This window comes from Sparus aurata, chromosome 8 (assembly GCF_900880675.1).
Source record: "Sparus aurata chromosome 8, fSpaAur1.1, whole genome shotgun sequence".
Lineage (NCBI taxonomy): Eukaryota > Metazoa > Chordata > Actinopteri > Spariformes > Sparidae > Sparus > Sparus aurata.
In genome coordinates, this window is record NC_044194.1 from 30,427,135 (window position 1) to 30,452,256 (window position 25,122).

Consider the following 25,122-nt stretch of genomic DNA (forward strand, 5'->3'; position numbering starts at 1 on the left):
GTTCAGTGATAACTTTAATTTGAAAAATATCTGATTTAATTTTAGTTTTACAGCACATTTGCCATATGGTTCAGCCTCACTGCTCTCATCAACCTTGTTTCCAGCCGCAGCTGTTTTCATAAAAAAAAAAAAAAAGCTCTGACAGACCGAATGTATGCTGCCTGCCCAGCTGTGCCTGATGTGAGCACAGGCATTCTAGGCACATGCTGAGGCCCTTCTAGCCACTAGGGGGCCCAGACAGAAGCGAAAATATATAAATATATATGCCTATATTAAATAATGTCTAACATATATTTTAATATAAAATTATTTAAAAAGACTTTGATCTAAAACTTATTAAAAAAAAACAACTGTACAAAAGCAGCATTTGATAACATGTTTGCCATAACAACTTCATAAGATTTCAACAAAGTGTATGAAATGTTATGTTATATTGTGTTTTTATTCTTTGTGGATAACTAAGAATCCAAAGTGTGACTTGCGCCTTAACAGTATATGGATTTGCTTGTGATTATAAGACGTCAGTCATTTGTGGTCTGCCAAGTTTAATGCCAGCTGACGAAAGTAAAGCTAAAGAGCAGTGTGTGAGAATAGTTTTACTGTGGGCTATTTTATAATACTTGTGTAAGCGGACTCCATTTCTGAATAATATTCTGTACATGTTCATGTCACTACAAAAATATTTATTTTGTATATGATGAAAATGGAAAAAAACAACCTGAACGCTGGAGAAAACTCTAACTAAAAAGTTACTTTTCGTTTTTTTCAGAACAACTGTGCCATAGTGTAATGGATTAATTAAAGGCTAATGTGGTAGTGAATGCCTAATTTATATGGTTTTGTATTTTTTTCTTTCAGCAGGTGAAATAAACATTTTAAATGTTAAGTTATCTTCCACCACTGTGTCTGTATTGTTTGCAGTCCTTTTTCTTGGTAGCAAACAGCGCCCTCTGCTGGGAAAACCACAGCATGACGGGGAAGGCTGGACTAAAGTGGTATCTGAAGGCCCTCTGGGTTGCCAGGTTTGATATAAAGCTTGACGAACAGCGATGGAGTTAAAGGTGCTTTTGAAAGACGATAAGAGAGTGCCCACGACGCCATTTCTGTTACGAGATAAATAGGCTATATTTTTAGGAAAAAAATACTGGAATCCAGTATTCTCTATACGATGCAATGCATCAAGGAGTTAATTGTGCTCTGCGCTTTAGGAGACCAAGTAACCCAAACCTGGCATCCCGTCATAACCAGACGTCAGTGGTCTGCGGCTGAAGCGTTTAGTGAGTTTGCTGCTAGCTTTTGTTCGTTGGACATTAATCTATCTACTAACAATCAGCCCACGAATACACGGACAGTGAACGACACCAAGAAGTAACCGTTACGTGTGCCACATTGTTCAGCCTGGTGAGTATAATAAAGACACAAAACCCAAGCAGATACTGGAAAATACTCGTAAGCTAGCTAGCTAATGCTGTACATGTGATAGACTGCGGGGTCTGAAAAACCTATTAGCATGCCTTCTTGTTTACAAAACCAATTTCAGAAGGCTTAGTGTAGCTTTCTCGACATTAACATGAGCTTTAAAGGTGTTCGAATAAAGTTATTTGCAGACTGTGAAACATTAGCCCTCCTTGGTGATACATAGCCCATCCTCCAGCATGTGCGTCTGCTGATGCTTTCATTGTTTATGCTGATAAAGTCGTCAATTCTGCTTTGTTTTGTTCTGTGGCTTAGCTAGCCAACTGGCTAACGTGTTTAAATGATATGTTCAGGTTTTTGAATAAAGGCTGTGTCGCACTTGATAGCAGGTTAGTGTTATTTAACGTGCCTAAATCCTAGACAACACTAGACCCTTTATGCGCTCTCTAATGTAAACTGTAGACATTTAAACTGGAGTGTGGTTTGTATTGTGTTTGGTTTGCTCAGGGAGTTAACATGAACACTTCATGAGACAAAATGAAGTCTGTTCCATTGTTGAATGACTGGAGGTTTGGCTGTTGCGTTCCTGGAACCCCTTATGGTGCACACACTGTAGACGGACTCAGACATGTTGTTGTCAACAAAACAGCAGCTGGTGGCCTCTGATAGTCTGCATTGTTAATGTGTATTTCTGATTTTTCTTATTTATTGAAGGAGCGATTACATTGATGTTAGATTCATGCTGAAAGTCATTGTGTGAGGGACCCCTCAGTTAACACCCAAAGAACTGACACCACTTGACTGTCTCTACACTGCTAACCCTGCTGTGTATCTCCCCTCTCTCCTTTGATTGTGGTGGGGGTCCTCTCCTAGCCACTAATCTATATTCGCCCAGAGGTTTGGTGCCGGTTTTGTGGCTTGGTGTGATGTTGACACAGGTAGTCCCAGCCTGTCTTTACAGCCCTGCCCTAACCAGTGGGGCTATTTTTACAGCCCGGTCTCTAAACCAGTAGTCGTTAGCTGTATTGTTGTCTCACACAGGCAGAGATCCTGCCCCAGGCCGGAACCAGTGATTGAGCCCCCCTCCTGCCCTCCTGTCCAGACCAGCCAGGGGCTTTTAATTATATCGACTACACTTTATCTCTTGTGTAAGGCCCCCCATCTGCAGTTTATCTGCTGTATCATTAAGGAGGAGGGTAGCCATCTGACCACACAAATACAGTGGAAGCGAAGGATGAGGTTTGTGTGTAATTTATGATTAATATAAACCTGATAATATCCTTCAACCTGAAACGGCTGCCGGAATGTGTTATAAGTGATGTTTGCTAGTGTTTCTGCAGTCTCCATAGGGGAGATCAACAGGAAGAACCAGATGGCTTGAAGGAAGAGTTCATTCACAAATGAAAATTAATGTATTATCTACTCACCCTCATGCTGATGGGAAGCCAGGTGGAGTTTTGTAGTCAACAAAACACTTCTGGAGCAAAAACCGAGTCGCAGCAGTCACCTGAAAAGATGTAATGTATACCCTCAACGTACGGTGAAGCTTGGTCAGTTTAGCAGAGATTGAGAGATAGCAGACACTTTGTCTTTAAAAAGGGTGTAAGGGCATCTGCAGATGTGGATACGCAGGATGAGTTCTACGGAACTATTTTATGTCGTCCTTTGAGTTGTTTATTTACATTTTAGTTCTCATCTGCTTCAGCTGCTGTGGGGAATGCTGCAACGCTGTTTTGATGGGTTGCTCTAGAAATGTGTTTAAAAAATCTTTACCTGACTTTCCATCTGCTTCAGGGTGACCAGATAATGACAACATTTTTTTGGATGAACTTTTCCTTTAGATTACTTTGAAGTTAAAATCAGGGTTAAATATCATCACCACTTGTATACCTTAGGACTGAACAGAACCTGGACTTGTGTATACACTCCTGTGCCATGTAAATCTATATGTTTGTTTGAGCTTCTCTCTTCATGGACAAAAAAAACAAAAACAATGAGAATGCCTGCCATCAGGTAGCACACACACACATACACACTAGTGTGTGTTACAATAAGGATGGGTTTCTGACTTGTTTTCATCTTTGGATGGGAGTGTTTGCTCTGTAGACAATAGATTTGTGGCGTGCCTGTCTGCCTGAATAAAATAGGCTGAAGGTAAATACACACAGTGCATATTGTTCATTGTGTAGCTGCACACTCAGGGCTGGAACATGTTGCACACATGCTCTGGCCAGCAGTAAAGCTTGGCAGCCAGAGAGCAGCTGCTAAGCAGCAGTCCAGTCACTGAGAGGAATTGTGTGAAGGCTAATCGATAAATCAATCCCAAAATGAGGATGGATGGGCTCTTAAAAATTAGAGTTTGGTAAATTAGCAAAGCAACACATCTTGGTATTGTGTAGCAGCTGAAAGCCCGTCCTCTGGTGTACAGTAGGGAGCAGTTACAGGAAGGGTGGTCGCCTTATGTAACCTGGGCCGGACCCTCAATCAGTGTGGGGCTTTTTCTCATGAGCTCTGGTGTTGAGCTTGGCAAATGTATGTGTGTGTATTCTTTTGTGTCTAGTTGTAACTGTGTGTGTGTGTGTGTGTTTGTGTTTGTGTGTTGATGTGTATTTTATTACGGGGCTGTTCAAGCCTTGGGCCACTGGGAAATGATCCTGTACCTGGCCAGAATGTCCCTTTTGATGCAGCCCAGAAGGAAACTGTGTGTGTGTGTGTGTGTGTGTGTGTGTTAGGGAATCATATATCACACACTTTCAGGTCAGTTGAGGCAGCCAGGCTAATTCTTTTCATGCCGGTGTGTGTATTGTATGTAGTGTGTGTGAGGTGTTTCCCACAGAGTCTTTTTGTCAGATGCAGGATGGGTTTCATTGCAGCAGAAAGATATTTTCGATGATTTTGTTTTAAAGCAGCTCATAGTGTTTCATTTCGACTGCAGCCGGTTGTTGTTGGCTGTAGAACTCAGTGAGCCTTCGTCATCCGTGCAGGTAAGATAAAGGTTTGTCTCAGTGTACATTCTCTATCGAGTAACAGGAGTGTTTCCCGAGGGCAGCACAGATGCTTCATGGGTGGCTAAATGAGAAAGGAGTCGGGAAGCATCGCTATGAGATTTTCACAGTGCTCTAAGCAAGCAGAAAACATCATAGTTTCAGGGTGTCGCTGTATACGTTTTTACACAATTATTAAAGCTGGGGTTGGGAAAATTGTAGAACATAGATAGATAGATAAATCCACTCTGAAACACTCAATACCCAGTGACCAGATGTTTTAGTCTATTTAATACAAAAATAAACATGACAGAATGCCACAGTCATGTCCACACAAGCAAACAAGCCGCCATTAACATACCCCAGACCGAAAATGTGACCTGGTGTAAAATCTATCCCTTAACGCTGCGTGCTGCCTTGAAACCGGTAAAGCGCTGCGACCCCGGGGAAGCAGTGGGTAATTCTTCATTCTACATCTTCCTGCACACACCGCCTCCCTTCTCTCCCCTTGGCAAAGCGGGGGAAGCTCTCCTTTCTCCGAGCGCTGCAGGACACGCAGCCTCTGTAAGGTTATTTCCCTAAAGTTGGTGTTGTAGGGGGCTAGAGAATAAAATGATTTCTTATCCATCCAAATGTAGATTGACCTTCATTACGTTTGTCAGTCAGCAGCAGATCTCAAAGACACATGAACATGAATTAATTTCAGTAGACAGACACACTTGAAGCAAAGGATGATAAAGATTTAGCCTGACTTATAAATCAGTGCTGGTATAGTCATGTTTTCATCTCGCAGACATGCGCAGAAATACATTTAACAGCATTAAAGTGCAGCAATAAATGTTTATGGGCTAAATTATGTGTCCTAAATTTCCTTAAATCTGAGAATAAGTGAGACCATGGACCCAGAGACAGGAAGAGTGACACAACCTTCTTCTTACAGATGAGAGGTTGAGTAGGTATAGAACACACCAGTGCTCATTTCAGCATCTCTGTTCTGCTGTTACAACTTGTTCTGGTATGATCTGTATGTCACGGATGCTAATAAGAGCAAAATATAAATCTTTGCTGCTGTGTAAGTGACATTACTAACTCAGTTTTCGGACTTAATGAATATTTTATCCCTGTGCTGCTGCTACTCAGAGCTCCTCTGTTGACATTTACGGTTCTGTAATTGCCACTTAACAAGTAGTCAGTAGTTAGCCGAGGCTAGCTTAAATATATTTTTGTTTTATTTATGTTTTTTACCCATTTAATTGTAATATTATTCAAATCATTTGAAGCCCAGTTCACTTTACTTTCATTCTGTATGAACTGATACCTTCGTTAGTATTCGTTGGCAAAAATGTTGTTGTTGTGTTTATTGTGAGTTTGTCATTTAAAGAAATAGATTTTTTTTATTAATAGTATTAGATTGAATTAATTTTTAATATTGATTGGGAGGTACTGGCCACAGAACAACAGTATTGTCAGGCTTTAATCTGAATCTTGGGTTTCAGCCATTAAAGGAGAACTTCGGCCATTTTTAACCCATATCCCTGTTGATCGAGGTTACCGAGTGCTGTCATTAGGAAAAATAACGAGAACATTTGGCACAAAAAGCGAACCTATGTGTGCAGACATAACCGAAAGTGAAACTTAAAGATGTCCGCCCCCATAGCTTCGCTTTGGCTGCCGTCCTGATATCTGGTCAATATTGTGCAAAAATTTCTCGTTATTTTTCCTGCACTCGGTAACCTCGATCAACAGGGATATAAGCAAAAAATGGCCGAAGTTCTCCTTTAAGTTCTGATTTTACTTTATAGCCACAGCTCAGGAACTAATGGAGATGTAATTCAGTGTGCTAACATGATGTGTTTGCAGGCTCTCAAATCAATTCTCCATGAATCTGAAGTGATCGGAATGAATAATGTTAGTAATTTCTTCTCTTTTCCTTTCAGATACAAACAGGAAAAGGACTGCAGTTGAACTGACACCAGCATCGTCCTCCGTCACTGCTCCCACCCTCCTCATCATCTACTGCTCTGACTCGTTGCCTCCTCCAGTTGTCAACATGGAAAATATGTTCCTCCTCTGGCAGTGCCACTGACCTCCACCCTGGACCACCACCATGGAGAGAAAACGCAGAAAGAAATTAATCTAGCTGCTCAGGCCGTTTGCAGTATGGACTCATTTTTGGAGCTTTGGACCTGAAATGCTGTTTCCTCACCCCTGACCCTGAACCAGGTTTTAGCTGCTCATTTTTCATCTGTATCAGCGCGCCTGATGCTAGAGCTTTACTGATCTGCATCAAACCGATACTTGGTGCTACGCTACAACTCAAAAATGCTCCTGCTTCCTGTGTGGGCATCCATGCTTTTGGGGCTGCTGGTGGGCTTCCTACCTTTGGTGGGGATGGAACCGACAGGCGGAGCCAAATCTGGCTCTGACCACGCCACCAACTCTGAGCCGCTCCCTTCGTCATCCGGGTCTAACTGCTCCTCCCAGTTAACCCTCAAGCTGGAGTTTTCCTCTAAGGTGGTAGAGCATGGTAAGACGAGTGTTGAAGATGATTTTGGTTGTGTCTCTGTAAGCTGTATTTAACACACTTTCCCATAGAGATTTCTCAGTTATTTGAAAGATCTTGAGGTGGTGACCCCTGTATCATGATATACAGTGTATATTTCAATATTTTAAAGTCTCCTCAAAAACACTCAAATGCCTTGATATCAATATTGCAGTATCATAATAATATTAATGCTTTCCGAAAAATGTTAACAGACATTTTTTATAAATAATCATCAGTAATGTGGATATAATGACTACTTATTAAAACGTATTAAGTACTTATTAAAACAAGCAGATCATTCTGGTAAATCCATCACTGTACTGTTATGCATTCTTTAAAACCAGGAAAAGACAACATTTATGATACCGGTACGGTATATGGATTTTCAAAATCTATCTCTCAGCCGTCACTGCTGAAAAATTGAATTGGCAAGATGCTTCAGCCACAGCTGCTCTCCTGGATCTGCTTATAGTAGACTGTTTATCAATATACTACAAGTGCTTGGGATTGTGTTGAATCAACACCAAGCAAAGAAAATGATGTGGAAGGAAATGAAAGTCTGAATCTTGAAAACATGAACAGATACGTGTGACTGAAATTAACTCATGAAGAAATGCTTTTGTGTTCTCTCTATAGCTGTATTGTTGAACTACAGATGCCATAATATTGCAAGTGAGAGATCAAGATAAAATGCAGCTAGGCCTGTCACGACAGTCATGTCATCGACTTATTACCTGATCTTGACCGTCCTGTTGTCCTCGATGTAGCGCGTTGTGTTTACAGTGTGTTATTTATTGTACTGGTTGCATGGGTCAAATTGATTTTATGTATTTTATGTGTTTCAGATATTTTGATATTGTTTTAAAATTTCAATTCCAATATTGTCTGAATAATAAGAGATAAAAGCACCACTGCACTTTCTAATTGTGTATTTGTATTATAATAGTATTATACCATCATTAGATCAGTGGCATGAAATTGTCTTAAATTGGCACTAGTATCATTTATCCCAGTGGTCCGACATAAAGTAGTTATTGTGACAGGCCTAAATGCAACGAGGTCGTAAGCATTTCAAACTGATATTATTGCAGGTACTTAATGCTACGTACAGCTTAATTAAACTGTAACTGTGTAGGTGTTATGCTGAGCTGAGAATAAAACACACCCCACTCAGCCACTTTACACAACTTGTTATTCAGGCTCTGTCCTTTTCATACACATACTATAAATACCAAAATCAATTGGACTTGTTTCCCTGTCTCAAAACCAATTCATAAATCAATAAAATGTGTTTTGCTGCTTTATGAATCAGTCACCTGTGTCAAGGTCAGAAAGAAAAGCTGTATTTACTGATTTACTGATGCGTTCTACCATTCATACGTCTTAAATCTGCCTTAATAGAAACTATTGTCCACCTCAGTACACACTGTTTATTAACGCATCTTCTGGTCAGTCTTTAAAACATCCTCCTCCCTCTCTCTCCCTCTGTGCAGAGTACATCATAGGATTTACGGGCTATTTCTCAGCCAAAGCTCGCAGCCTGTACATCAGCAGCGCCCTGCGGAACGCCGGGGACGGAGCGCTGGAGTGGCACATCGTTCCCAGGGAAAACCCCGCCTCCGACTTCCCAAGCGACTTTGAGCTGGTCCACATCCGCCAAGCTTCGGCCAGCAGCCTGCTGACCTTAGAAGACCACCCTTACATCAAGCGGGTGACGCCACAGCGCAAAGTGTTCCGCATGCTCAAATACTTTCCCTGTAAGTCTGACAATATGGTGTGATTGTGTGGGAGAACGGATCACAGTGTCTCCGAGGTTGGCACGTCCACCCTAGATGTAGAAAACTGTGCAGACATACAGAAAGCTGTTTGTCTGCTGCAGCTCACAGAGTGTCTCTTTGTTTGGATGCTTTTCTGTCTCCTCTGTGTTTGTGCTGTAAGTAAGGATTGTGTATCTTTATGTGAAGTGCAGGCCAAGTTTGGGGTGTCGATGCTGGTCAGGGTGTGTGTGTGTGTGAGTGCGTGTCATGTTGGGGGATGGGAGGAAAGACAGAGAACGTCTGTGTTTGCTCACCGTGGGAGGGAGTAGGTGAGTCAGTAGTGTGGTGGGGTTTGCCTGGATGGGGGCAGGGTGGGGCACATCTTGGACCTGGCACTGGATGAAAGCCTTCAGTGTGCCCTCAGCCTGCTTATGTACACATGTGTGGAGGCCATGTATAGCACATGTAGCCTTTTATTTGTTGAAGAACAATGAAGAAGTTCTTTGTCTTGTTTTACATCTCTGCCGAGATCTGGATCATAGTTTCTAAACTTATCAAAAGAGTTACTGCTTTGTCTCAGTCAGTTAGTAGAACTAGCTTATTAGTTTTTATACTTTATTGTAGTGTGTTTCAAAATGTTCAGCCCTTAACAGCCATAGGTACAGTTATTTTATTAGTGATGCCATTATCTTCAGTTCATGAGTTGATTATTACTTAAAGTCCAGATAACAAAGATTGTTTTGTAGTGTTAACAGATTAATGTATCTCTTTATCTCAAGAAAATAAGCATTGTTATCCTGAATAATGGGATAAATGAATCTATTATCACAGTAAAAAAGTTGTTCCCCTTTATCACTTACAGATGCTTATTAGATCAGCATACACATGCATAGAAGGTGTTTGAAGCAAAAAATGTACCCTTTAATGATCAGTGCGTCAGACTGTCCACCAGTGTGGGCAGTTTCTGTTCCCTATGACGAGAGGATGTAGTGTACTGGACAGTTAACACATCTGCTATGGGTTGGTCACTGTGCGTAAGACTATTTTTTTCATTCTGCCCTCTCTCTACACTGAATGGAAAGATTTTTAGCTGCTTACACTGTTATTATATCTGAAAACAGACAAAATAGTAAGTGTGTGTGTGTGACCCATGACGTCTCTTTACACATTCACACTCCCAGCTAAAAAACTTTTAGCCACATTTTCAACATTAATTAATTTGAACTCCATTAGATATTCCAACCTTTTTCACCTTTTTTCACCCCTGTCATAGATTTTCTGTGACCTCTTTTCAAGTTCATGTTCACTTCAAACCCTTTTTTCAAGAACAAGATCAAGATGATGTATTTAACAGAATGTTAAAAATACATCACACACAGCTGTAGGAATTTTTACAAAATTAACCTCAACTTCTTTTTCTCCATACTTGAATACACACTTCAAAACGAAGACAAGTTGGTCTTCTCCCACATGGTGTGATTATTGAACAGCCACAGCGAGTTATGGATTTTGCACAATTCCTTTACGTGCAAATGTGATTTAAAAAAAATGCTGTTTAAATAATGCAAGGGACTGCACTTTGTAACACAAAAACAAATGGTTATTGTTACCAGGACAGTAGCATTGGTTAGCCACATTTTACAGCTGTAGACGATGTTTAAAAAGCTCAAACCACCCGGTGCACTCTGAAGAGGCTAATGGAAATACTGCAGAGCACGTGTTGCTATGTTTAACTCAATAGGTGACCAAATGGGTTGTTTATTAACAGAACTGTGTGAATTTACTCTGAACGCATGAGAGAACAGGCGCATGTGTTGGAAATTATTTACATGACGTGCACTGAATTCAAATTGAAACGGTTTTGAAGGTGGCTGTAGTGTCCTTACACCGTCCCCTGGGAATGTAGATACACCTTTTAATCTGGTAGAGTAAAAAAAAAAAAGGCAATGCCACGTTCACTGGATACTTGTTGGATGAGTTAATTTGAGTCAGCTACCCAGTGAGGTAATTAATTGTTAGAAGAGATAAGACCAAAGACCTCACTCGAGCTCTGAAGGAATGAAAGGCTTCAGGGCTCCGCTGCTGTTTGCTAATGACCTCCCGATAATTTGTTCTGTCCAAGTGATTCGAATTGTGATAAGAATTGCTGAAATGAGGCAGAGCGATCAGCCTCACATCATAGCTAAGAGATGGAAGGAGGGAGAGAGACACAAAGAGAGTAGGGGGGAGAGATGAGATGAAATGAGGCATCAGAACGTGGTGAGCATCCAGCATCAGGTGAACGGGGAGACTGTGTCGTGGCTGACAGCAGTAATGGGGCTTGTCATCAGTAGCTCCAGTTCTTTGAGCAACTATGTAAGTGAAAATATTCCTCTGTAAAGTGGAATTTCGGAATCACCAAAGCAAGATCATCTAAAACATAAACCTGGATTTGGCTGTAAACAGAATTTCCAAGACTTAATTTCAACTTTGCTGTAACACATTCATTCTGTCTCCAAAGCACCCGAACCTGCAGCGCCCTGCAACGCCACCCGTGGGACGCAAAAATGGCAGTCGTGGCAGTCATCCCGGCCTTTCCGACGGACCAGCCTGTCGCTGGGCTCGGGTTTCTGGCATGCCACTGGTCGCCACTCCAGCCGGCGTCTGCTGCGAGCCATCCCCCGCCACGTCGCCCAGATCCTGCAGGCAGACGTTCTCTGGCAGATGGGACACACGGGTGAGACCTCGGACCTTTTGACTTCTCTGATTAAAGGGACAAGGTGGTGGGGTCTCGACCAAACATCTGGGCTAAATGTTTACTTGATCAAACAGAAATGAAGAACTGATTTTAATGAAAAGAAGGCTCATGACTGATAAACTAAGAGAGAACACCTTTAATTAGTTTTTACTCTTAAAAGTAGAATGCTTTTCTGGCAGCCAGTTTTTCATAATTGACATGTTATAAATGAAATTGATTTCACCTGTCCTCTGTGTGTACAGGTTCTGGTGTGAAGGTGGCAGTGTTTGATACGGGCCTCAGCGAGAAGCACCCACATTTTAAGAACGTGAAGGAGAGGACCAACTGGACTAATGAAAAGACACTGGATGACGGTGAGGAGGAAGAACAGTGGCTGTGATAATTTGATAATGGCTGGTGCTGAAGCTCAAACGTAGGCTGAAGTTGTGCTGGTAGTGCTGGAACAAGACCAAAAGAGAGTGTGTGTGTGTGTGTGTGTGTGTGTGTGTGTGTGTGTGTGTGTGTGTGTGTGTGTGTGTGTGTGTGTGTGTGTGTGTGTGTGTGTGTGTGTGTGTGTGTGAGAGAGAGAGGAGAGATAAAGATTGTTGGATGACGATCAATCTATTGTCCTGTTTTTCAGGTCTGGGCCACGGTACATTTGTAGCAGGAGTGATAGCCAGTATGAGGGAGTGTCAGGGCTTTGCTCCTGACTCGGAGCTTCACATCTTCAGAGTGTTCACCAACAACCAGGTATTTTCTCCCAACACACAGCTGGGCTTTACAAATGTAGTATTATATGGGGGTGAAAAAAAAGTGCTGAAAATGTTAAGGAAAGGGCAAAGAAACGTGTATTTGCAATAGAAGTTTTATTTTATTTTTTACTTAAAGTTTGAGTTATTTGTGTGCATAACGTGACTTCTGTAAAACCACAAACTGCCATCTTTACTCTGGATATCTATGGATTGAAAAACATTATGACACGTTAATTGGGTGGCTTTAGAGGTGGTGGTACGGGGACTGTTTACTTTGTACCTGTTTCCTCTTCTTTAGCTTTATTCTAAGCTAAGCTAACTGGTTACTAGCTGTAGCTTTATGTTAAAAAGGACAGACATGATAGTGTTTTCAATCATTTAAAAAAAGCAGTGCTTGCATTTCCCAAGATATTAAACTATTCATTTTAAATGATGTCACCAGGCAGTGTTGTGTAGTACTTGGACAGAAACGTGAATCCTGAATTTTAGCATTGTTTTGTTTTTTTTTGTCATATGCTGTTGTTTGTTCTTTTCAAATCAAATCAAATCAGTTTTATTTTTATAGCCCCAGATCACAATCGCATTGCCTCAACTGTACAGTGAACGACATCCTCTGTCCTTAGACCCTCATTCCTTTGTGTGAAACTTTTTATGCCGCTATCTTGGCCAGGACTCCCTTGTGAAAGAGACTCTGAATCTCTGAATCTCAAGCTACAATATTTGTCTGTCATCACCTCCCAGGTATCGTACACATCATGGTTCCTGGATGCTTTCAACTACGCCATCCTGAAGAAGATTGACGTTCTGAACCTCAGCATTGGAGGGCCTGACTTCATGGACCACCCCTTTGTTGACAAGGTAAAAGATATTAGTGTAACTCCAGAAACATGGACGGATAATATTGTCAGAAAGACAGAAATGCTCCAGTCACGTAGTAGCATCTGAAAAGCGTTGACTGTTATTATGATGAGCAGGTCAGTGAGAGGCAGCAGATATGTTGATGTTAATGATGTTCACAGACAGAAAATAGTTCACAGAACAGCTCTCCTCCCTCTCAGTTACACCCTTCCATAGTGTGTTAATGAGCCGGAAAATCTGCAGGTCAACTGTCGGTGAAAACGGGTCAAACCACTGCTCCGCAACATGTTCACTGCTCACAGATGAGCAGCACAACTACTGACCATCTGCTACATTAAACAAAAATATGTCTTGCTGTTACAGGTTGACAAGTGCCTTTGCCCATTCACAGCGCCTTTTGTGAATCACTTAAGTGGATCAGTGTGTTATAAAGATTTAAGTGTCAGCCAGAGTTGTGACAGTAAGACACATCTATGTCTCTGGAAAAGTCAGAGTCACCTCTCGTGTTCTCTGTCCTCTGTGCGACCTCATTGCAGTCCCAGAACAGAAAAATAAAAAGCTGTAATTAAATGTATTCCGTTGGGAGAATGTCATTTTCCTCCCACACTGACTCGCTGCATTTTTTTTGTTTGATTGACAGGTATGGGAGCTCACCGCCAACAGAGTGATCATGGTCTCTGCTATCGGCAATGATGGACCTCTTTATGGGTATGTTAATCGCTTGAACTTTAAAACAATTAAAATGGAGCTTCTGAATAAGGACTTTTTTCAGCGAACACTTGCTGTGAACTATAATGCTGTTTCAGTTAGGCTGTCTGCAGGTCTTAAAATGTGTCGTCAAACGGATTGAAGTCAACTCCCTCAACAGAAGATCTTCTCTTTTTAAAATGTATTTAGAAAGTATATTATTTTGTCACCTACTTTTGACAGTATCATCATTATAATTTTTTTCTGACCTAGACATCATACATATATAAACTATAAGTGAGACTTGCTGCTCAGTGTTTTTTTTTGTGGAGTTTGAGTCGGCACCACCAGACTTACAGCAAACACTGTCACCACTGCTAGTTACAGTAGTTAGGGAGCTGTCAATTTTAGCAAAAAATGCCATGCACTTTTTTATCCCTCTGGGTTGATTATAGCCGTGGCCTGACGGCCAGTCAGTGTTAAAGTATTCCACATCTCAGGAGTGCCTCAGTAGCTCAATCAGTAGAGTGTGCAGCCCATGAACAGAGGCTGTGTCCTCGCCACAGTGGCCAAGGGTTCAGATCCACTCTTTGGCCCACTGACAGCATGTGTGTATACAGTATACTGTATATAGTACACTTAGATGTCCTGCTCGGTGGCCAAGGATTTAGAACATAGAGCCCATGTGACCTAGAAAGTTTAGCAGTTTAAGGCAATTTCTGCATTTCCATCAGTGGGCATGTCAGCATTTACACTGTATTCTTTGACAGGAAATGTATTTTCTAGTTCTTGACCAATTTATCAGTCAAAGCCGGGCAGCATTGGTTGTTTAATAAAATCCAGTTACGTTCAAATTCAGCCCCATCACTCCAGAATGACTCATTCTATCCAAACAGGGCTCTTCAAATTTCTGGTAGAAAGTTACAGATATTTAATGTTTTTTACTATATATGTCATCCCACCATCGTTCAGACCTACATTCTGATTTAAATGGTTGATTTCCTGAGTAAACCATCACACTCACTTCATTCGACTTACTGGGTCTGATATGACCAGCAGCACATTGTGGCAAACTTTAGTTAAATATTTCTATATAACTCAGCTGCCTGAGTCGGATTCACTTTTACAGTTGCTTAGTAGTTTAGCCAAGTGCCAAACACCAGCAGCATTATCCCACAATTGCCACTTATAGCCACAGTGGCTGCTGTTTCAGCAAAGTCACACATTCTCACTTTAAGTCTTGCAACATGGTGTGTTTGAGAGCCAAATCACTTGACCACTAGTTGACCATTAGTTTAAATGGATATTTTATTATTGTAAAGGACATTTTCTGTTGGTGCCTCTTCCCCTGTACCATTTTATCCGCTCGAATTATCCAAATGACCTCCAAACCAACTTGGTTTTATTGCCCTGTAGAACAACTGCTGACTCTCGCTTCTCTATAGAAGATCATTAACAAGACAAAACGAGGGGAAAAGACTTGTGTTTTTGTTGCACTCTCATGTTGTAGTGCTGTGATGGAACTATAAATTGCTCCTTTAAGTCTTATAATTGAAGTCAAGTGCTTTTCTCTCTCTCTCTCTCTCTCCCTCTCTCTCTCCCTCTCTCTCTCCCTCAGCACCCTGAACAACCCAGCAGACCAGATGGATGTGATTGGGGTCGGAGGGATTGACTTTGAGGACAACATCGCACGGTTCTCCTCCAGAGGCATGACGACCTGGGTGAGTTACCCCAGGAACACACACTCTGCTACCCACACAGTCCCACGCAGACACACGCCGTATCATTTATCAGTTTTAAAGTAGACATCTACTCCAGAGACCTACTTTGTGCTTTAGAAGCTAGTCAGCCATGAGCCATGAGCTCCTGGTCCTTCATCCACATCCCATCAGCCGTCTCATTCTCTCACACACTCACACACTCACACACACACACACACACACACACACACACACACAGACACACATAGACAAACATACACACGCGCCACTTTTTTATCAGTCATAGCCAAAAGCAGACATCTGATTAAGGCTTCACTCTCTGATCCAGTCAGTCTCTCTGCCCCCTCAACTACCGTCAGCCAGCCATGACGAGGCCAGAAGGAACAGACAGCACTCACTCATGCCACCCACTCAGCCCTTTAACCTGAATACATCAAAAACATTTTAAAATGCAGCCTTTTTGTCAGCAACATTCTCCGCCTTTGTTCAATTTTTCTCGTCTTTGAACCTTTTCTTTCTCGCCCTTTATCTTCTACTCATTTTCACGCTGCTCTGCAACTTTCCTTTTTCTCTCTCTTCCTTTCCGTTTGTTGGTGTCATGTGGTGGTGTTGGTGTTGGTCTCCCTGTCAGCACCATCACATAAACAATCAACACCTGATGTCTGCAGGATGTCTACATTTTCACAGTGTTTGAGCTTTGGGAGAGTTTTGAATAGCCCCTCTGACTACATGATGTAGGCGTAATGACATGACCTCAAACATACGTTTAAGTGTGTGAGTAAGAGCTATTTTAAGTTTTGAATTACAGCTTTAGGTCTTGGAAGTGTGTATGAGGTGACACAGCATTTCAGTTTAAAACAATGCCATATTCCACTCTAAAGGAACACGCTACAGTAAAAGTTCTGTCCGTCTCTGTCGTTATCTCATGACCCGTCTCTGCCCCCCCTCTCCGTTCAGGAGCTGCCAGGCGGTTATGGCCGGGTGAAGCCTGACATCGTCACCTACGGTTCTGGCGTCCGGGGATCGGGGATGAAGGAGGGTTGTCGCTCTCTGTCCGGCACCAGTGTGGCCTCTCCTGTGGTGGCCGGTGCCGTTACTCTCCTGGCCAGGTCAGTATCATAAACTGGACTATGCTGACATTAAGTGTCAGGACTTTGATACATTTATCCTTAAAGTAACATTATATAGAAATAAGATTTTTTTTTTAAGAAAGAGTAACTGGTTGAAATAAATCATTACCAAATCTCAGTATCATTTATAAAATATGATATATATATTATATTATAAAAAAAAAGTTTCTTCTTTGTAAGAGAATCCACTTAAAACGGTTCAACAGCGACAGCTGCAGACGGAGGAGACAGAGCAGTCTGTGAGAGGAGCAGGGAGCAGGAAGGTGGGGGCTAGAGGAGGACGGAGGGCTTCTGTCCTCCGTGGGAGGGATCTCCTTCCATTCACTCAGTGCATTTAGGATTTTTTCATGCTGATCTATGATTGGCTAAGACACGTAAAATGACGCGCTAAGGGAGGACGTCCTCCCTTACCAATCAGCAACCAGAATACAAGATTGACAGCAGGTTGGTCCAATAACAGTTCCCAAATTTCATTCTCACATTTATACAACCTTATACAGCCAGCCATGCTCGGACAAGAAATATGGAGTTTTCAGCGATATTGGAATCGGTTTCAAAGGAAATATAAGCACATTTCTGAAAGAAAAAAAACTGTTCGGAGAAATCAGAGAGAAGCAGTCAGACAGATAATTCAAAGTTTTCGTTTCTTTCATCCTGCTGGAGGACATGACGTTAGCGGCACGACCGGGACACAATACAGAGCAGCAACACAGTTGTTTTGGGCGATTGTGATGAGTTATGACTGTGATGTCCTGTGCTGTCGTGAAGCATTTCCATTGACTGCTGCGGTAGCACAGTGGGTAGAGCAGTTGCCTGCCACACAGATGACTGGGGATGGAATCCCGGAAGGGGTACACATTGTTATTTTTTTTGTCTTGTATATTAGCCATTTAATAAAATGTTTTTTAAAGAAGTCTTGTAAGTCATTGTTTTATAGCTTAATTTTCATTGAATATAAGAAAGTAGGGATAAGTAGTTGACTTGTATAAAATAACATGACACCGTGGACTGGTTTTCCTCCTGTCCTCCCCATTTTTTCGGTCACCTGCCGCCACTGTTCTGAACAGATTTTAGGCAGTGTAGTAACAGAATCTTATAGTCTATCAGCGCTGCCTACTTTCAACAGTTTGATTGGAGTTTGGTGAGACGGCCCTCACTCAATCTGTGCATTTTGCTTCATTCTGCAGTTTTTATTGATGGTAAAAGAGTGGGGCTCTAGGTGCAGGCAAAATGCAGAGAAGTTTACCATTGTTCAGTTGCATACACTTCCATCAAAGTTCCTGTTTCATAAACAACCCTGACCGTATTCCATCGATGCTAGCAGTGTTGATCTAGACCCACTTTGGTCTCGAAGAAAAAAAAAGTGTCCTGACTGTTTTCCTGACTGACCCCTAGCTTTCTAGTGCCGCCATCGGGTTGATAGTTTTGGTTTTAAGTGAAATCTCTGAGATTATTGATAGCCATAAAAGTAAGTATCACCAGGTTTTTCATTTGTCCACTACTTTGGTTCGTGACCAAATACTTGGAAAGCTAATAATATGAGAGGGTAGAGGGTGATGGGATAATAATCCCATCACCCTCTACTTTGTTTAACGCTCATTAGCAAATGTTAGCATACTAATGGAGACAGTGAACATGTTAAACATCATACGCGCGTGTTAGCAAGATGACATTTAGCTCATAGAACCACTGTGTCAAACAGTCTCACAGAGCTGCTAGCATGGCTGCAGATTCTAAATCAAGTTCGTTTAACAATGGAAGACAGATGTCTCGTTTGTTTGTGTTGTCGATAGTCCAGAATTGTGATTCAGATCAGAAACTATTGACGAAACAATCAGTCCCAGCCTTTGTTACTATTTGCTGTTCACTGGTTGCAAAGCGGTCTGACTAATATTTAGAAAATCCAGCTCTCTGCGGCCAAAATTGCTCTGTTTCAGATTGTATTCTGGCAGTCTAACCATGAAAACATGCGTCAATACAGCTTGTAGAATCACGGGTTTCAAATGAAGCGTGGAGCTCTGTGAGGGTTGTCTGCAATGGCTGAAGTGATGAAGCTCCAACTGAGAGCATCAAAGTCAGGGTGCTGTTGTAGCTGAACTGTAGAGAGGTTTGACATCAGAGGATACATGTGGGCTTGTTTAAAACTCTGCATGGTGTAATTATCTCTTGTGCTGAAATCCTACATGAGCAGGCAGTGAAATGTGTCCCAGAGGAAGGAGGTGTGTCACTGATTAATGTTGGGTATTATTCACAGTCTGTCGATATCATGTCTTTAGTCTGTGAAAGCCCTCTTGTTACAAAGCTGTAACTGAGCCTGTTTTGTGAGCTTGTGTTGCTGGATTTAAGATCATACCACCCTTGTTGACAACAGCCTCTCCCTTCTCCCAGGAGAGAGAAACACACACACACACACACACACACACACACACACACACACCTTCTTCTGTCCTGCAGTACTGCTCTAAATTAAAAGCTGTAGAATCCGATACCAGCAGACAAACTAATCTGACCTGCCCTCCTCTGTCCTCTAGCACCGTCCTGAACAGGGAGCTGGTGAACCCAGCCTCTATGAAGCAGGCTCTGATCGCATCGGCCCGCAGGCTGCCAGGTGTCAACATGTTCGAGCAGGGCCACGGGAAACTAGACCTGATCAGAGCCTACCAGATCCTCAACAGTTACAGACCTCAGGCCAGGTACATGTCTCCATGCACACAGATACCACACCGCGCTCCTCAGTGAGCAGCCATGTACAGACATAGAACAATGTCAAAGGTCCACTCCACCCATTTTCACATTCAAGTGTGTTTGCAGGTCTTGGCGGGGAGTACTGCTACATATGTGAAAAAGTAGTATAAAGCATTTTGTTGCTCCAGGGGAAGCGGCATGTGATCTGATATATTCTCTAAAGTGATGTCACTCGGTGGCTAAGTTGCATCGTGGGTAATATAGGCGGCAGGTTTGGAAAAGCGGTCCACTGGTTTACTGCGCTCCTGTAACACTGTTGCTTTCAGTCTGAACAGTTTAAAAACAAATGATGAAAACACGGCACCTACATTACCCACAATGCAACATAGCCACTGAGTGAAATCGCTGGAGGCAGTTTATCAGATCATATGCAGCTTCCTCTGGTACCACTAAAGGCTTTCTGCTACTTTGTCACATATGCAGTAGTACTGCCCACCACAGGGCAGGAAAATAAGATTTGTTTCACACATCCCATCTTTCAGACAGATTGTTATTTGAAAATGATCAGATTGGATTTTTTTTGTCCAGACTACACATGCATAACTATCGGTATGTGTTGCTATGGTAACAGTGTAAGTGTCAGTTATTATGTGCAGTGGTGGTGCACTTTTCCAACACAGAAGCATGAGAAATGGAGATCCATCATCTTCCCCTGTGAACAATCACAACGTTGAGACGTGGAGCAGACGATTTTTTTCAGCGGGACTTCACAGACTATTGTTCGCTGTTGTCTTCATATCGCTCTGCTCGGAGCAGCATGGATTCTACTCAGCCACTCTGATGCAGTTCTGTGACTCTGGACTTCATGTAGCCGTTATGTGTCCACGCACCTTCTAAATCCATTATGAGCGGCCAGAGAGGCCGACTGAGATGCATCTGTAGAAATCAGATTTGAGTCACAATACAAACCACCTCCAAGTGTTGTTTGGATCTCATTTGAAAAAATCTCATTTCATATGTTCCAGTCTTCCAAAAGGCAGATTTTGGCTGACAGTCTGAACATTGTGTACACGTAAAGACAGGCATAGTTCTGTTTGTACATTGATCTAATGTTGTGCTGCACATGTGGGCGTACATACACGACAATTACATAGCCTCAAAGGAGCCCAAAGCCTGTGCTGTCACAGCCTTCTCTCTTGGGAGGAACAGGATGGGCTCAAACTGCTCCTCTATAAAACATAACAGCTATAGTCAGTATTGAGTCACAGCAGTTATAGTGGGATTCAATTGCAACCCAGGTTCGGTTAAATACAGTAAAAACAGAAATCACAGTGTCTCGATACTGGATTGACATTTTATGATTCAATAAAATCTGTCTCTGCAAACCAGAGATGTTTGTGACTGGTCCATCCCCCGCAACTGTAATATGACAGGATGCAGTTTGATTTTGATTAACGAGTGACTGAATTAAGTTGTAACTATTTCGTCATGCATAAAACACAGCCTGCAAAGGCTAACAAGTTTCTACAAAATTATAGGAGCAAGACCAGTTTGAATGATTTTGACAATGAGATTTTCAGACCTTAATTGTCTACAAAAAAAAGTAAAAGATTGCTGACAGAAAACATTTACTGTGTAATTCTGGGAAATCAGACGAATTATAAAATCCGTCTTTCTCTCCAAGATAACTTTAAGCATCAAAATGAATCCTCTCATATTTTTGATTCTCTCTACACCAGCATATTTCGGGGTTTTATCCCTCTAATGAAAAATGGATATCCTAAAATTGTCATAGTATGTACAAGACAAGGGAAATATGACTCCACTTCTCCCAAATGTCACAGCTCACACATTCAGAGCAAACTGTTTCTGCATCTCTGCTGGTTTGTGTCAGGAAAGCCCTTAATGAACTTGTTAAGGAAAAACTTCTGTCATGCACTATGTGACAATCTTTCCCTTCCTTGTCTCCTGCCAGTCTTTCCCCCAGCTACATCGACCTGACAGAGTGTCCGTACATGTGGCCTTACTGCTCTCAGCCCATCTACTATGGAGGAATGCCCACCATCGTCAATGTGACCATTCTCAACGGGATGGGTGTCACTGGCAGGATTGTCGACAAGGTGTGCACACAAGACTGCAGTAAATACATCAAGAGAAAACGAAAATTTACTCAGTATTATTTCTTCAAGTTCACTAAGAGGACAAGTGAAGGACAAGTTTTATCCTCCACTGACCTGATTGTTGTGATGATTTCAGAGATGTTTAGAAAAAAAAGAAAAAAAACCTTCTTCCCAGAAAGCCGTCTAAAGGTTGCTCTCTCCTGTTCAGCCCATCTGGCAGCCCTACCTCCCTCAGAACGGCGACCACATCGACGTGGCCGTCTCTTACTCACCGGTGCTGTGGCCGTGGGCCGGCTACCTGGCCGTGTCCATCTCCGTGGCCAAGAAAGCGGCATCATGGGAAGGGATCGCTCAAGGTCATGTGATGGTCACAGTGGCGTCGCCTGCGGAGAATGATGTGAGTCACTGAAGCAACAGCTGAGCTCCGTCTTCTAAGCGGCTTAACCTTTTTCTTGAGCAGTCGCCCCAAAACTTCTGTTACTGACTGTTTTTTTTTTTGTCAAATTTTGCAGTCGTACTTCTACATCCATTTTGACCGACATAAACTGAACCTTTTAACCATTTTATAAATAACTTTTTAACTGTTTCAGCTGTTTTTCCTTTATTTACCTTGTTGAGTCATTTATTCAAGTTTGGAATCGTGGATGTAGAGTGTCTAGCTCATGTAATTAACTGCTCCTCTTCATCTCATTGACCTTTGACCCCTTGCAGTCTGAGGTGGGTGGTGAGCTGACCTCCACAGTCAAACTGCCCATCAAGGTGAAGATTGTGCCAACTCCGCCCCGCAGTAAGAGGGTGCTGTGGGACCAGTACCACAACCTGCGCTACCCGCCGGGCTACTTTCCCCGAGACAACCTTCGCATGAAAAACGACCCACTAGACTGGTGCGTGTGTGTGTAGATGTTTAATAGGTGTCTGCAGCCTCCTTCACCAAATCAATTACCTGATTTAGTTAATATATGACTCAAAATATACAATTCAATTCACAGGACACATTTATCAATCTTAATCAACTGAAATCTGAACTTGTATTGATTATTTGTCTGTTTCCAGGAATGGAGACCACATCCACACTAACTTCAGAGACATGTACCAGCACCTGAGGAGTATGGGGTACTTTGTTGAGGTGCTCGGAGCGCCCATTACCTGCTTTGATGCCAGCCAGTATGGTAAGAACACAGAAGACAAGAAACGGAATCAGGCACTTAATGGGGCTGTTTTCTTGTGTTTGTGCAGAAGATAAGAGGCTAATGGGTTGTTTGCCATTGTGTCTCTGCAGGCACGCTGTTGATGGTGGACAGTGAGGAGGAGTATTTCCCCGAAGAGATCACTAAGCTCAGGAGAGACATCGACAACGGCCTGTCGCTCATCATCTTCAGTGACTGGTACAACACCTCGGTCATGAGGAAGGTCAAGTTCTATGACGAAAACACCAGGTATGTAACTCCCTCTGACACCTTACTGCTGCTGATTATTGATAGTAGCAACGACACTGGCTCATGTAATGTTGCCTTGAGACCTAACTTCTGAGGTCGCTTTTTGTCAAAATTATGGCAGTTTTTGATATTTTAAATGAAGGTTATGCTCGTCTCTCTGGTTTGAAGTGATTTATGGTGAAGAGGTGATGCCACACACACCTGTGCATCAATCACAACTTTTATTAATATTTGAACCAAATTCTGAAGTTTTGGGATTGTTTGGTCATGTTGCTAGATCAGTCAGTCAAATCAGATCGAACCACACCCACTGAGTGTTGAGTATTTGGGCTGTTTAACCTAATGATGGTTTGACAAGATTATTTAATGTAATAAAGAAATACTTCAGATTAGAACCCAGGTTCTCAGAGACATTAGTGAAAGACAACATAATCTACTGCAAAAATTCTCATAGTGCTTGACTTTGACAGAAACGGCATCTGCTGTTGTAAGAGGTTCAATTGTACGAATACAGTATATCATGCGGATAACACCTAATACAATATAGCCTGAATGAATAATATTGAATGCATGTTGATGCATTTTCTTGGTACGGTGCACAATGTCACATGTGAATAATGATGTAGGAAAGAGCAAATTACTGAAAACAGATTGTCTTTTGCTGCAGTCAGTTTTTCTCATCTAATTTCTTTTAGAAAACACGTGCACAGCAAGTCTCTGGTTAATGATACAAGCCTCATTTCAGATCTAAGTATGTTCTCTATAACATTGAATATTCATGACTAGATAAGCCACAATATAAGTCGTATTTAAAACCACTCTATAGATATTATTTATTGAAATATCACTCTCCCGATTTAGCATTGCATCCCCATTACAGTGTCAGACTCGCAGCAAAGGGCCTCAGGTCAGACTCGAACCTGGTGGAACCTGGGGCCGCTGCAGAGAGGACAAAGCCTCTGTACATGGGACACCCGTTTTACCAACTAAGCTAATGGACGCCCTGATAAGATCACTTCTGTCTAACTCAACACCCCCACAGATTGTTTACATCTTCAACTTTGTCATTTCAACCCAAAATGTCACTGACTTAAGCAAGATCACTTGAGGTATCGGATTTCTTGCAGTGTCCTCTGAAGCCACAACTTTTTCAGACATGCAGTAGTACTCCCCACAACTGTAACCAGCAGGGTTCGTACGGGTGCTTGGAATCCTTGAAAGTACTTGAATTTCAATGATGTGTTTTCAAGGTCTGAAAAGTGCTTGGATTTTAGTTTAAGTGCTTGAAAGTGCTTGACATTATAACTGTGTCTTTCACAAAATTGGGATCAGACTGGATAATTAATTTCTGAAGTTTTTGCTATCATGAAACATAATTTTAGATGTTTACAGCATAGTACAATGTACATTATTGTGATAAAAAGTGAAGAAAAAATAATGAGTTTATATATTCCTGTAGAAAAGTATTTTACCCCAGCAATAAGGTGCTGGAAAAAAAAAGTGCTTGAATTTGACCTTGAAAAATGTGTACGAACCCTGAACCAGGTTTGATATGTAAACTTGGTGGCGTTCCTCTTTATTAATGCTGAAAAACTCAGCTGACGTTTGTGCTTTATCATGACTGCTGGTGTCGTTCTGTCAGATTTGTTTGACAGCGACCAAACACCAACTCTCAACAGATTCTGATTCAAATGTTGCTTAACCCTGATTGGTTGACTGATGCCAACAGAGCCTCATCTACTTCAAACCAGCACAGACAAAAACACAAAATGAAATCTTTGACGGGACATAAGCCAAACTGTTGTAGCTTTGGCTCAAGATAATGTGCTCTTGTAGGATCGTGAAGCTGACCGAGAATTAAAACGTTTTCAGAGCCTTAAATTATTCTACAAATGACAAATGTAATAAACTGTCGGCAGAAACTGGCACCGGCTCGTACAGTGACAGTGCTTTATGTTTTAATAAACAGTCCTGGAAATATATTTGGAGACAGGGATTCTTCAGTTCTGTAGATCAATTTGAGGAAGTGTAAAACTGTTCTCACTCTCAGCTAAAAACCAAACCAACTAAATTGCTGCCTCAGCAGTCCAAAGCAAATTCAATAAGTAATGCAGAGTGCTGTTTGATGAATTGCGGTTTTAGAGAATGAGTTGGAAGAAGTTGAGCTGTATTGTAGTGCACTTGTGCTCTGCAGTCATCTCTTCTATTTGGAAGCCCTCTGTGTCCATTTCTTTAAAATGATCCATGTGTCCTCTTCCTCCATTATGACACCATTCAGTGATTAAACAGCTGTTACCTCAAAGGCTCCTGCTTTC

At 41.9% G+C, this 25,122-nt stretch overlaps 1 protein-coding gene across 1 annotated transcript in view; it reads left to right on the forward strand.

Moving 5' to 3' along the window:
• Positions 1-1,235: 1,235 nt before the first annotated feature.
• Positions 1,236-25,122, forward strand: part of mbtps1 (membrane-bound transcription factor peptidase, site 1) — a 29,604-nt gene continuing 5,717 nt past the window's right edge. The window contains exons 1-16 of the mRNA XM_030426188.1: positions 1,236-1,401; positions 6,338-6,927; positions 8,439-8,702; positions 11,203-11,418; positions 11,682-11,792; positions 12,059-12,168; positions 12,912-13,028; positions 13,669-13,736; positions 15,334-15,436; positions 16,394-16,545; positions 19,098-19,259; positions 21,227-21,371; positions 21,580-21,768; positions 22,083-22,255; positions 22,425-22,540; positions 22,651-22,807. Of these exons, the coding sequence (XP_030282048.1) occupies positions 6,723-6,927; positions 8,439-8,702; positions 11,203-11,418; positions 11,682-11,792; positions 12,059-12,168; positions 12,912-13,028; positions 13,669-13,736; positions 15,334-15,436; positions 16,394-16,545; positions 19,098-19,259; positions 21,227-21,371; positions 21,580-21,768; positions 22,083-22,255; positions 22,425-22,540; positions 22,651-22,807 (2,288 nt within the window). The 5' untranslated portion in view covers positions 1,236-1,401; positions 6,338-6,722. The remainder of the gene's footprint in view (positions 1,402-6,337; positions 6,928-8,438; positions 8,703-11,202; positions 11,419-11,681; positions 11,793-12,058; positions 12,169-12,911; positions 13,029-13,668; positions 13,737-15,333; positions 15,437-16,393; positions 16,546-19,097; positions 19,260-21,226; positions 21,372-21,579; positions 21,769-22,082; positions 22,256-22,424; positions 22,541-22,650; positions 22,808-25,122) is intronic.